This window comes from Tiliqua scincoides, chromosome 4 (genome assembly GCF_035046505.1).
Source record: "Tiliqua scincoides isolate rTilSci1 chromosome 4, rTilSci1.hap2, whole genome shotgun sequence".
NCBI classification, from domain to species: domain Eukaryota; kingdom Metazoa; phylum Chordata; class Lepidosauria; order Squamata; family Scincidae; genus Tiliqua; species Tiliqua scincoides.
In genome coordinates, this window is record NC_089824.1 from 113,106,984 (window position 1) to 113,120,592 (window position 13,609).

The 13,609-nt window shown below is 43.1% G+C and overlaps 1 protein-coding gene across 1 annotated transcript in view; it reads right to left on the reverse strand.

The window, feature by feature from the left end:
- SEC16B (SEC16 homolog B, endoplasmic reticulum export factor) overlaps positions 1-13,609 on the reverse strand; it is a 120,190-nt gene that overhangs the window by 61,472 nt on the left and 45,109 nt on the right. Inside the window, exons 18-20 of the mRNA XM_066624532.1 lie at positions 13,171-13,431; positions 9,186-9,241; positions 7,931-8,074 (exon numbers count right to left, since the gene is read on the reverse strand). Coding sequence (XP_066480629.1) covers positions 7,931-8,074; positions 9,186-9,241; positions 13,171-13,431 — 461 coding nt within the window. The remainder of the gene's footprint in view (positions 1-7,930; positions 8,075-9,185; positions 9,242-13,170; positions 13,432-13,609) is intronic.

Here is a 13,609-nt window from a genome sequence, read left to right on the forward strand (position 1 = left end):
CTTACAAAGCAATATAAAACTTTTGGCTGGTGACCTACAAAAAGAAAGTGGCTGCGAGAAATGAGTGGGCAGGATTGATACAGGCTGCCAGAGCCAAGGATTTAGGTGGGTTTTGGAGATTAATAAAGAGCTTACCTAATTATGGGCCAACTTTATCCGATTGCTATATACAGCCAGGCATCTGAGATAAGCACTTCCATGAATTATATAATGACCCAGACTTTATCCCTTGTGAGACTCCAAGTGATCTGGAGGAGACTGCTCCTTGGCCTCCGGTCACTGTATCAGAGATACATAGTTTGGTTGCTCAGTTGAAAGGCTCTGGGAGAAGAACTTTTTCCCCCGGAGTTAATTTAAATCAATCTAGACTGGTGGGCACCAGTACTGGCTTCGCTATTTTCTTATATTGATAAAACCAGTCACATACCAAAAGACTGGGGGATGGCAATTATTGTCCCTATTTTCAAAAAGGAGAAGAAAAATGATCCCTCCAATTTTAGGCCTATAAAAATTATAATATATTATCAGCTCAATATTATCAGCAAATTGTATGTGAAGCATTTGCAGGAGAAGTTCAAGGATTGTTAACCAAAAACAATCCTTGGTTAACAATTGTTAACCAATCCTTGAACTTCTCCTGCAAATGCTTCGCATACAATTTGCTGATAATATTGAGCTGATAATATATTATAATTTTTCAAGAGAACCTGCAGAACAGCAGGCAGGTTTCAGGGAGGGTCAATCCACAATCGACCAGTGCATGGTACTTCAACATTTAGTAGTGAAATATATGTCTTCTAGAACGATCTCCCTCTATGCGGCCTTTATTTCAACTCAATCTCAAGAACTAAACTATGGGAGAAGTTTTAAAAGAGCTCTGAACTCTCTGAATGTGTATTGCAAGGAAAATCAACTGGTGATAAATTATAGTAAAACTAAGTTCTTGGCCTTCTTCAGGAAACCAAAAGTTTGGTGCTGGAAGATCGAGGGCCATAAAATAGAGCAGGTGTCCCACTTTAAATATTTGGGGGTGGTATTCCATACAAATGGTTCTAGGAAAGCACATGGAGAATATGTAGTGTTAAGAGGTCAGCAAATCTCTTCTGCTATTCTTCAATTTATGCAAAGTAAAGGAGCCCAGTATCTGCCAGCAGCCCTTAAATTGTTTCAGGCAAAGAGGATGGTCCAATTATTGTATGGAGCGCAGTTGGGACCTTTTCCCAACTTTTTCCCTTTTCCCACGATAATGGAGCATGTCCAGTCTTAAGTTTTTTAGGACTACCTTTAATGTATCCAGTACTGTCTCGAACACCTTTTTTACGTCTGGAATCAGGCCTGATTAGGATAGAGACCCGTGTCTGGATAGCCATTTGCTTAAGCCATTTGGTTAAGATTGCACCTATACCCATTAGGGATTGCTCCCCTAGTCCTCCAAAATGAGTATAAATCCAGGTGGATTAAAGGGTTGGAACAAAAACTGTCCTCTCTGGGATTTTCCATACCATTTTTGTTTGACATGGGACTGGCATTTTTGTTTGACATGGGAGTTAGGATCAAGCAGCGGACTTAGAGCGCCAGGAAGACCTTAATAATGTCAGAAAGTTTAGTATCAAGGAGGAACTCAGATATATAGCTGCCCCAGCTCCCTACCTTTTCCAGTTGGAAATTCCAAGCCACAGAATGGCGTTTATATTGGGGTGGTGTGATAGTTTGCCCTCAGCTGTAGTGGAAAGACGCTTTTGGAAGGTCCCATTTTTAGAGCGACTGTGTCCTTGTGAGGCAAACCAACCAGAAACCACCAGTCATGTTTTGCTGGATTGCATTTTTTTATAAGGATATACGGTTATTCCCACTGTTAGAAGAGCTCACCAAATGCACAGGTCAAGATTATAGTCATTCTATCAGATGCAAATCCAGAGGTAACGTGGAGGGTCATAGAGGAGTATTTATATTCTGAATAAGTTTTTAATTCAATATGGACTAGAAGACTTTTAGAAGTAACTTCCTCAGTTACTGTACTCAGTTCAATCCACAACAACTAGACCAAACTTAGATCTATTAATTTCTAGCTTATTATGTTGACAAGAGCCTATGTTAGGATGCTGTGATGGGTCTTATGCAGTGCTTTTTTTTGTAAAATAAAAAAAAAAAGGTGCAGGAACACAACTTGTTAATCTTTTATTTATTTATCCCATGCATGTATACTCAGAAGTAAGTCCCATTATAGCCAATGAGGCTTACTTATAGGAAAGTGTGGATAGGGTTGTAGCCTGAGAGCCCAAGCCTATGCATGCCTACTCAGAAGGAAGTCCCATTATATTAAATGGGGCTTACTCCCAGGGAAGTGTGGACAGGATTGTAGCCTGAGTTCCCTTGGGATTAGACTGCCAACTTTTCCCACCAGCTCTTACTCCAGTGGTGTTTATCAGCAGGGTAAGCTTCAGCAGCTGGATTTCTGCATATCAACCTGCTGCTAAAGCTTTGCACACTAGCAGCAGGTCGGTTTTGCTGGCTAGTTCACAGTGGCAACTGGTTGACCAGTAAATGTGGGGCACTGGGGCTTCAGGCTGTGATCCTAGCCACACATTCCTGGGAGTAAGCACTATTGACTATAATGGGCCTTACTTCTGAGTAGACATGCATAGGGTTGGGCTCTGAGGCTGTTATCCTGCCCACACTTTCCTGGGAGTAAGCCCCATTGACTAATGGGACTTACCTCTGAGTAGACATGCCTAGGACTTGGCTGGCAACTGATACAGGAGGCAGAGACACTGATGGGAGGGGCTGAGCTGGCAGGATGAAACCTGCCCCCCTCCACCCTCCTCTCACCTGCTCCCTGCTCATGGCTGCGCGGTGGCTGCTGGTCCCTATGGTGAGTATAATGGAAAGGGGGGTGAAAGTGGCACGGGGTGGGTGAGCGGGATCTACAACGTCCCGCTGGCCCACTGCAGGACTGTCTCAGAAGCAGCTGTGTTGAGGGAAGTCCCGTTGCCCCGCAACCATTTCTGACTCATAAAGGCACTCTGGACCTGCTCAGAGGAGGTGCTTTGAGTGTTGGATCTCCTTTGCCACTTGGGGAGAGACTTGGGGCACCTCCTCATCTTTGGGGGGGTCCAGCAGGGGGGTTGCTGGTGGCCCCCCTGGCCCCTGAAAGGCCTCCATAGCAGCTGCTAGGTTGGCCTGGACGATTTCCTTGATGGTGTCCCTGATGTCCCCCCACTCTAGGGCACTCAGCTCCACTAGGGTAGGGGGGCTTCTGGGGCCATTGTTGCAGAGGAGAGAGGGGGACTCACGACTGGCTGCAGTTGCGGGATGTACCACTAGGGCTGCCTTGGCTTGCCTTGTGCACCCTCCAAGATGGTGCTGGAGGCTGGGACAGATTGGGCTGTGCGCCTGATCCAGGTTGCTCCTTGCTTCTTCTGTGCCTTGCGGAGGCAGCTGTGATGTCCTTGAGGCATCTGCAGGGGTTGTGGATCTAACTGCATCACCCCTGCTTTTCGGGAGGGGCAAGAGGCTCTTTGCGTGCAGACCGTGCCAATCCAAAATGGCCGCCTCTCGGTTGGAGCGGGGAGGGGCAGCCCAATGCAGCTGGAGGGGACTTGTTCTTTGCCCCCTCACCAGACCTGGTGAGTGCGGGGTGCATGGGGTGCGTGAGGCTCTTCATGAAGCAGGCATGCCAAATTCTAAAGTGGTTGCCACTCACGCAGTGAGGGGAGGCAGCCTGGGCTACCTGACCCTGAAGAACAACATGCCATTAAAAAGCCAAGACTGTGATGACTGTGGCTCTAAGCCAAACTTTGGGAAATCGGCCAGACGCATTAATAGATGAAAAGAGCGGGGCCAGAATAGAAGTCCAAAACGATGGGTCTTCTTTAAGCCAAGTGGCATCAGGCATCAAGCCTTGCCCGGCTTTAGGGCTACAATTAGATCAAGAATTTCCTCTTCGGATACATCAGGTATCCTCAAAGTTAGAAAAAGAAATCTCCAAGCCCCCACTACAGGCAGCTGCCGGATCCTAGAACAGGTCCGAGAAGTGTTGGCGCCAAGGATAGGTGGAGATTGAATTAGGCTTACCCGTAGCTTCATTGGAGGCTCTAGAAACAATCTCCCAGAATAACTTGTGGTTGTTACTAATTGTAGCTTGGATCAATCTTCCCCAGGACTTTTTAATAAACTCATGCCACTTATACTGGATCAATTCCTTAAGGGAGGCAGTGGCAGTGAAGTAGATTTTTAAATCTTCCTTCAAATTACTAGCTCTAAAATTCCCAAAACACTCCCTGGCATGGGCCTTGGCTCGTTTGCAGTCCTGGTCATACCATACTAATTTGTCAATACTGGGCCTGCCTTTGACCTCGGCCATTGGATGAACAATATTTACATAAATATAATTCATTAGAGATTCAAAGGCAGACATTACAGATGTCTGTTAGTGTCAAAACAAAATCCCTCAGAATCTTACCATTTGAATTATTCAACAGCAATTGGATTTCAAAAAGAGTGGAATCGTTCCATCTTATTTTTGCCAATCGGGTATAGCTTTCCCTAGCGCACGTTGGGGAAACAGTGCGAGGTGAGTCTATGTTAAAAGCAGTACATAACGGGAGATGATTGCTCAGTTTAAAATCATCAACTTTAAAAGTTGAAACAAGGGGCAAAAAAGAGGCTGAAATTAAAACATAGTCAATAAATATAAGTAAATTCTGAAGCCCCAGAGAGGTTACATAAACCGTTAAGCCAAATCAAATTAAACTGGAGGCTAAAATTTGCCAGAAAATACCCAGCATCGTTAAAACAAGTGTCTTTAGAACGCCTCACTAAGTGTCCATGAGTAGAAATAAAAGGATCACAGTCCTCACAAGCCATCTTGTGAAAAATCTCAATACCATCCCCAACTCTTGAGTTAAAATCAGCACCAAGAATTACTGTAGCGTTAGGGGAGATACTGCACGCTGCATTGCATTGTTCTGAGAGGAAGTTCTAAGCTTGCTCCCGCTGCGATCTATTTTGGCATGGGGGTAGATAGACAATGAAAACGAGAAAGGTCTGCTGTTGAACAATCAGTTTGACGATTAGTAAATTGCATATTCCGATGCCTCCACAAGGGTCGCTGGCAGGAGCAGGTTGATTAGAATTGCCAGACCCTTCTTGTTGGGTCTATGAGCTGGTAGATGGAAAGTTTGATAATCATGAAAAAGAATTGGTTCTATTGACCATGTTTCTTGCAAGAGAATAATGTCAAAAGATGTTAAATAGGATAGAAATTCCTTATCAGAGCACTTCCGTTTCCAACCTGCAATATTCCAAGAGACCAGCTTAACCTGATTGGGTAAATGTGCAGCGACGCCAAAACTATGAGGGGAATAACAGTCAGCCGGAAGTTGCCTTAGTCACAGTTGAGAAAGATTAGAAATCAGTGGGGACGTAGCAAGGCAATTAAAAGGTTGGCCAGAGTTAATTATTGCAGAAAATGCCACTTCCAGCTGAATCTAGCTTCATAGAAAACATATTAAAGTCGCCTGGCACATCCTGGTTACTAATAAAATGCGCACTGGTCGTTTCTGGTTGTAAATTCAAGCCCATAGAATTGGACAGATTGTCAGAAATTGAGTTGGACAAGGGAAGCGAAAATAATGGCCTTTCGATTACGTTAGGCGTCAGAGGTTTGGCTAAAGTCGACGAGATTAAGGCTGAGGGAGGGTTATCCCAGGGAAGCGTTCTTGGACCAACACGAAGGGAGTGGATCGGGGAGACCGTTTGGGAACAAGAAGAGGACTTTGCATGCTGACACTTCTTAGGCATGGTGCCTGCCCCTGCAAGATCCGCCACCAATGGGGTTTGGTTGACACCATGCACTGGACTGCGCGGAAGGGTTCTGGGAGAAACATTTGCTCGAGAACCAAGGGGCAGACTTTATTTGGAGTAAACGGCTTGTGGGATTTGAATTTAAGAAGCGTTTGACTTCCAGACTGCATAAAAGTTCTCTGGATGGAGATCTTAAAGTGTAGGAACACATTAAAATTCCTACAATATGTTCTAGCATTAAAAATAAGATTAGGTACTGCTTCTGAATTAAAAGCCAAATAGAGCCTTTTGGTATAGTTCCTGGAGGGCAAAAAGAAAGATTCCCGCAGTGCAGACAAATCCACTTGTGCCTTCAGCAATTGGGACAGAGCCTTTACCATCCTGGGCTTGAAAGACCACAGAAAGGCATCTCCATATGGAATATTAAGAACCACAGCTGAAGGAGTTAATCTCAAGTGCGTATTGCAACCAGAGGATATTAGGCTTCCCCTCTCCAATTGTATATTGTTGTTAAGCTTTGCTCTTAAAGGGGAAAGTGGCACTGGGAGAGAGCTGGGCTGGCATAGCTGGAGGTTGCTGCCAGTTTGGATTTTATTTTCCAAATGCTGCAATGCCTGTAAAACAGTTTGCAAGTGTCCTTCGAGTTCATCAAACCGTTCGTAGATTGTTTGAAGGGTCTGAGCAGAGATTAAGCAGGCATCTCCCAAAGATTTTAATTGCACCACAGAGGGAATGCTGACATCCAAGCTTGCCTGAGCTCCACAGAGTCTGTATTCTGGATAATGTCTTCCTTATCAGGGACAGATAAACAGACTGCTGATAAATCCAAGGAGGAAGAGCAGAGGGGGTAGCCTCCGGCTCTCTGTAGCCTCTGTAGCTTCCGGCTGTTGTTTGGAATTTGTGGGCAAGATAGGTAATTTTTTCTGTAAAAGAAAGGGCTCAATGGAAGGAGTAATCTTTACCGCATTGTTTGAATTCTTTTTTTTCCTTTTGGCACCTTTCTTATCAGTCCCACTCGGCACTGGGCTGGTTCTCCGTCTTTTCATTGTGGAGGCTGTTGGCACTGTCAGCTTTTTCTTAGACGAAGCTAGGCATTGTGGCCTTCAGGAACTTTACCAAGCTATATATTAGCTCAAAGCTGCTCAATATCACACTAAACTTATAAAAACAAAGAGTATACTATAAAATAACAATAACAAAAAAGGATAGGAAAAAAAATAAAAGACGGAAGTAGGAGGATAAAACTAATATTATAAGTTAAAGCCGGAGCACTCTAAAAGAGCAGCTGCACTGGCAGCCATCTTGGAACATCCCAAGCCCATAAAATCATGTTGTATGTTATGTTAACAACATGCCTGCCAGCCGCCTGGGATGGCTGGCAGATGAAGCAGCCTAGGTGCAGCAAGGGAGGGGAACGCAGAGGCTGAGGCCTTGTTGCTCTGGAAGGGGTCAATGGGAGCCAATCCAGACCCAACCTGGGAAATCCCGTCCTTCACGGGAAGATTTACACCTGACCTGCCTACCTGAGAGTGAGGAGCTACCCCAGATTACACCACTGATCCTAACTTGGAGATCCCCACCAGAGAACACTACTTTCAGCAATTTTTATTTTTGGATAACACCAAATCCCCCAAAATAAAATTGTTTTAGACTGCCTCTACTTCTATGACAGTGATAACACTGGATACAAATTTTAAAATTATTAAAATATTGTTTTGGAATAAAAACACATAACACCACCATAGCACCGCTTTCAGCCCTTTTTTTAGATGCCACCCACAAAAAAATTAAACAATTTCAGACTGCCTCTAAAAGCCTCTGGCAGACATATTAATCACAATTTTTCTCATACTTCTTTTAAAACCATTTAAGTTAATTGCAATTGCCATATCCTGAAGAAATGGACTCCATGCAGTAATTATATCATGTTTGAAGTTCATGGTGGATGAATTACTAGAAATATTCCCAGTCATTTGAAAGGTAAATTAGCCCCCTGTATTAGGTTTCATTCCTGACCTTTCAACATTGTGCTGTAAAGCAGGAATAAACTTCAGATGAAAAATTGGGCCACAGCATGTTTTTCCAACAACACAGTCCTTTTCACCTTCATGGTAGACTTCCTCACCTTTGCTTGATCATCAGTTTCCTCCACTGATGTCTTCCTGGATGTGACTTCCTCTCCTGTACCCTCTAAGGATTCTGGGATTTCCTCCACTATGGATACAGTAGAACTCTCAGAAACAGTCCGGATCCGGGCATTTAAAGTGTTCTGACGTGCGGAAGAAAACATGGACGGCGCGGGGCCAAGGTTACAGATCCGCAGAAATGATTAAACTCCAGAAAATTATTTGTAGTCAAAACCTACAGATTTTCCTGGGCATAGGACTCAGGGTGAAAACTTTTTCTATATCTGTAGCCCTCACAACAAATCAATATTATTCTCATTTCATAGGCTGAGAGATTATGATTTGTCCAATTGGTAAAAGATTTGTAATCTATTGTAGAGACGGTACTTGAACAAAGGTCTCCCATATTCAATATAATAATGGAACTGTTTGATTTTATTATTTGTGGTATACTTAAGAGACTGATAAAATAAAAAGTGAGTCATAACCAACTAACCATTTTCTAAACCATAAGGTTCTATATTTAGGACTCCTTAGTTTAGGAATAAGGAAGACCATATAGTCAATTTGAACTGAAAGCTCTTTTTGTCTGTACTTCTAAAAATGTGAGAATGAGGTGACACCTCATGTCATCAAGAGCTTTGGGCAAATTGAACCCACCCAGGGCTGACCCAGTGATGAAGCAAGGTGAGGTGAACTGCTTCAGGGGGTCGAAGGGCACAGGAGGCACCCATACCTAGCTTCCATCTGTCCCTTACCTGTTTTTCCTGGCTCTGCTACACTACAGTTTAAAATAGATCAGCAGAGTAAGACAGAACAAGGAAGCTGGAGAACCACCATGCCACTTCCGCTTCTCCAGCGCTCTTGTTCTGTCCTACTCTGTCACACTATTTCAAAACAGTGTGGCAGATCCAGGAGAAGGAGGAAGCAGGTTAGCTAGGGTAACACTGATTATCAAGAACACTTCCACCACCAGGAATATCGTCTTCTTCTTCCCCTCAGCATGCAGAAGCTCCCCACATAGCGGCAGTAATGAAGGGCGGGCTTGAACAGTCTTTTGCTCTGGGACCAGGCCTGCACCAACTCATACTACCCAGAATTTTCAGGGGATCTATTTTGTTGATATTAGGCCTCACTGGCAACAAAAATGGGCTCTGAGATGATTTATGGCTGCTGAACTGTGATTTCTGAGAGAAAAATCTCAGAACTCTCTGTCCTTTTAATTTTGCTGCCTCATCTCTCTCCTTCCCTCACCTCATGATCCAGAATGTTCTCCTCATCACCAGGTCCATGAGATTCTACAGCACCCTCTGTAGATGAGATGAGAACAGCTTTTATGACACTATCCAAGAGCTGGAAGACTTCAGCATGGTAGCAGGCTTCATGAAACATCAGATACAATGCCCTAGAAGTGACTTCAGTGCAGTCAAAGCTTCAACACAAGAATGTTGTCACTTACAGAGCAAGTTGGGCAAATAGCAAATTTTTACATTGGTCCACAAGGGTACAGTATATACTAATCTCTTAGTTTAAATACTCATCTCTTAGTTTAGTGGTTCCCAAACTGGTGGGTCACGACCCACCATGGCAGTGGTTCTCGCACATTTAGCACCAGGACCCACTTTTTAGAATAAGAATCTGAAAGGACCAACTGGAAGTGATGTCATGACCGGAAGAGACATCATCAAGCAGGAAAATTTTTCACATTCCTAAGCTGCAATCCTACCCACACCTACCCAGGAGTAAGTTCCATTTACTATCATTGGTAAAAGAATATACAACAAAAATGGGCTCTTGAGCTCATGGCTGCTGAACTGTGATTTCTGAGAGAAAAATCTCAGAACTTTCTTTCCTTTTAATTTTGCTCCCTCATCTCTCTCTCTTGTTAGCTTGTTAAAAGTACAGATCTGTAACATTTCCCCAACGGCATTCACATGCCATGGCAGCATTGTCTAATATATTAAAAATAAAATATTGAAATGAATGGGAACCCACCTGAAATTGACTCACGACCCAACTTTATTTATTTATGTATGTGACTGCATTTGGGGAAATGTTACAGATCTGTACTTTTACTACTATGTATATTCTTTTAACAATTATAGTAAATGGGACTTAATCCTGGGTAGAATTGCAGGCTAGGATTGTTAAAAATGTTCCTGCTTGATGATGTCACTTCCAGTCATGACATAACTTCTGGTGGGTCCTGATATATTCTCATTCTAAAAAGTGGGTCCTGGTGCTAAATGTGTGAGAACCACTGCGCTAGAAAATTATTATGAATAAAAATTTGTTCAATTTATTTATTTATATGGTGCCATCTATGTTGGCAAGATTTACAGAAATCTTACAGGTTTCAATGAAGCCTAATTTAGAAGTAAGTAAGATGCAAACCTTCTCCCCACATTATTATCCAGAAAGTGTTAAGATATTATTGTTCTTCTTGTACCAGCATGGGTGGGTCTGTTATTTAAATATGCCCTGTCCCCTCATAACCCACTTCAGACCTAAAGGGCAGGACAAACCGACTGTTTGACCGAAGAAGCTACTTGAAATTTAGCCAGTGATTTTGTAGATGTATAAGCATATGTAATTTCACTAAGGCTGGGGAGCTAACATCTCACACTCACACTCCTCCTTCCTACAGAAGCCACATACCACAGTGCTTAGCAGAAGTCTCCAGTAACTGATATTCCTTTAACCCAGGGGTGCTCAATAGGTGGCTCGCGATCTACCGGTAGATTGTGAGGCAAAATGAGTAGATCGCGGAGTGCCGACCCCCCCTTCAGGTGCCTCTGGGAGGAAAGGCCGGGAGTAAGGCCCATTGTACTTAATGGGGCTTACTCCCAGATAAGTGTGGCTAGGATTGCAGCCTCACAGCCTAATCCTAGGCATGTCTACTCAGGAGTAAGTCCTGTTATACTCAGTGGGGCTCAAAGGTACACCAACATACATTGTACACATAAATTGTAAAAAACATTATAAAAAAAACTCTGTAAACATTGTAAAAACATTGAACATTGTAAAAAAAAAAACTCTGGTAGATCTCCGGGCCTTGCTGGGTTTCAAAGTAGCTCTTGAGCCAAAAAAGTGTGAGCAGCTCTGCTTTAACCAATCTCTTAATACAGATCTTAATGTAAAGCAATAGCTCCATCTGCTGGCAATTAAAATAAAGTTGCCAACATTTCTAGCTAGCAGGTAAAGTTCATCTTGTCACTGCATCTCCAATGCCTCCAAAGTGTACTGGATAATTTTTGCATATCCACTGTCATTAAAACCATGGAAGCAGACCCAGTTGAAACACTGGCAACGTTAAGATAAAGAAATAACCACATTCTGCATTTATATCCATTTTGATGCTGTTCCATTTAATGAACTTTGAGAAAGCAGAAATATTCACAATTTGGATGTTTAACATTCCTATGTCTATGGACAGCAAGTTCCATCAGACTTAGTGAGACTCACTTCCTAGTAAGTATACATAAGATTAGGCTGTACATGTACAGAAGAAAAAGACTGCTCGGGGATTAGGGATTTTGAAAGTGATTAAATGGCCACTGAAATATAGAGCTTAATGACTAGCTCTATATGAACATGCTCTATAGTACAGAGGAGAAGATACAGAAGCCTAAATAAGATTATATTGTCTAGTATGAATGGCCCCTTACGTAGTGCTGTTTCAATGGGAGAAAATTGTTATGTCAGGTTCAGTTCATTGAAAGAATATTTGAACTACTCTACTATGGTAAAAATAGGAGGGAAAAAACCAGGCTCTGCGTTTTTGTTTCTAGCAGGGCAAGGCTTTAAGTTTAACGGATTTGCATGTGCAGGTTGAGGATTATTTTTGGCTCCACTGCACAGATTGGCACTGACTGGCGCAGTTTTGATGTTCCTTCTTCCTTGTATGGATTTTAATTGTACCATCTGTTGCCTGCTGGCAATAGAAACATCAATCTTGTACCAAAACATTTTACTTCCAGATATGTAAGCAAGAAAGGATATGCATATGCCACAATTCTGTGGGAACACACAAAAAGTGCAAAATGTAGGATCCAGAATTCAGGTTTCTAAGAATCTCAATTTTCATTTCTGGGGGAAAAAAACAACATGTAAGCTAATGTAGGTAGGCTTGTGTGTGTGTGGTTAGTGCTTAGTGAAATCTCAGGAGCTACAGGAGTTGCTGTCATCCCCCATGCTGTTTATCACCTATGAAGCCGCTAGGGTGTTCATCTGTGTGAGGTGTCTGATGATGCTCCATTCACTCTACAGCTCACTGCCATTCTCAGCTGGATAAGCTGTGGATATCCCGACCTGGTGCCCTGAGTTTAGGGCTGAATTTAGGCAAATAAGCCTTTGTCCATCCATGAGGCTGTCACAAGGGGATCACGATCTTTAGCAGAGTCATCTTGATCTGCAACTTCTCCTCCTCCTTCTCACATACAGTGACAGTACCAGCTCAAGACCACCTTGGTGCCTGAAGTAGCTTGCCAAATGCTGCCCCCCTCACCTAGTGATGAGGAGCATCTGCTCCTCCAACACTCAAAACCCACTCCTCTCCTCACCTCCACACTTCTGTTTTTTCCCCTTCTACCTTTTCCAAGCCAGAACGTGAGAGGAGAATCAGTAGAGGTGAGTGAGTGGATGGAAGTGGGTGCTTTCTGCCAGTTTGTTGCCTGAAACAACTGCTTCAGTTGGCCTCACGGAGGGGCCAGCCATGGACAGGGGCTTGTTCTAGTTGGTCAAACTAACTCCAGACTTCAGCCATTCTTCATACTGTTCACCATCAATCTTTGTCTGGGTTACCACATCCTTGTCTGAGTTCTGGTAGGGCTCCTGTGCCACTAACGCCCCTGCATGACCAGTAAAAATTTTACATACAATATGTTCCCCATACTAAATTCCCATTCAGAATGCCTGTCTTTACAGAATGTCTATCAGAAAATACTCAGGGACATTCCAAAAAACATTCATTTTCTGCGGTCTTTACTAGATTAATGTAATACCTAAACTAGTTGAATGTGCATCTGATTTGCTATCCTGCATCGACAATATTAAACATTGCTATAACTTTCTATACGTGTGTGATATTTACACACACATGTTGCCAGTTTGAGAAAATCCTCAGTGATGAGGTGAACACTGCACCAAAGAATTTAAGGGTACATACACTTTTTCTAGGACGAGACTGAGCAACACTTACATACAGACAATTGCAGCAGACAAATACAGTCATTTTTACCTGCTGGTTGGTACACATATGACGAGAAGTGATCTGGATTCTCTCCTGGAGAGGACATGGAATCCTGGTCAATCCCTGATAGAAAAGTCTCTGGACCAGCAATAGTATCTACAGGATGTTTGGATGCAGAATGGGAGTGTGATTTTTGGTCCATTCCTGGATGGTATGGAGTTGCAGCTACTGGTGGCAAGTGACTAGGTGGATGCTGCCCTTGATCCTCCCAGCAGCCTTGACTTTGTACAGACTCAAAATGAGCCAAATCTGGATGATGTAAGATTTGATAAAGAAAGTCGGTATTATTCCCAATTTACAGATCAGGAACATCAGCTGACAGCTAATGACCCACCAATAAATTCATGGCTGACTTGAGATTTCATTCCAGGCCCAAAGCCATAATACTGGCCACAGGACTACTTATGTATCAGTCATACATATAGAA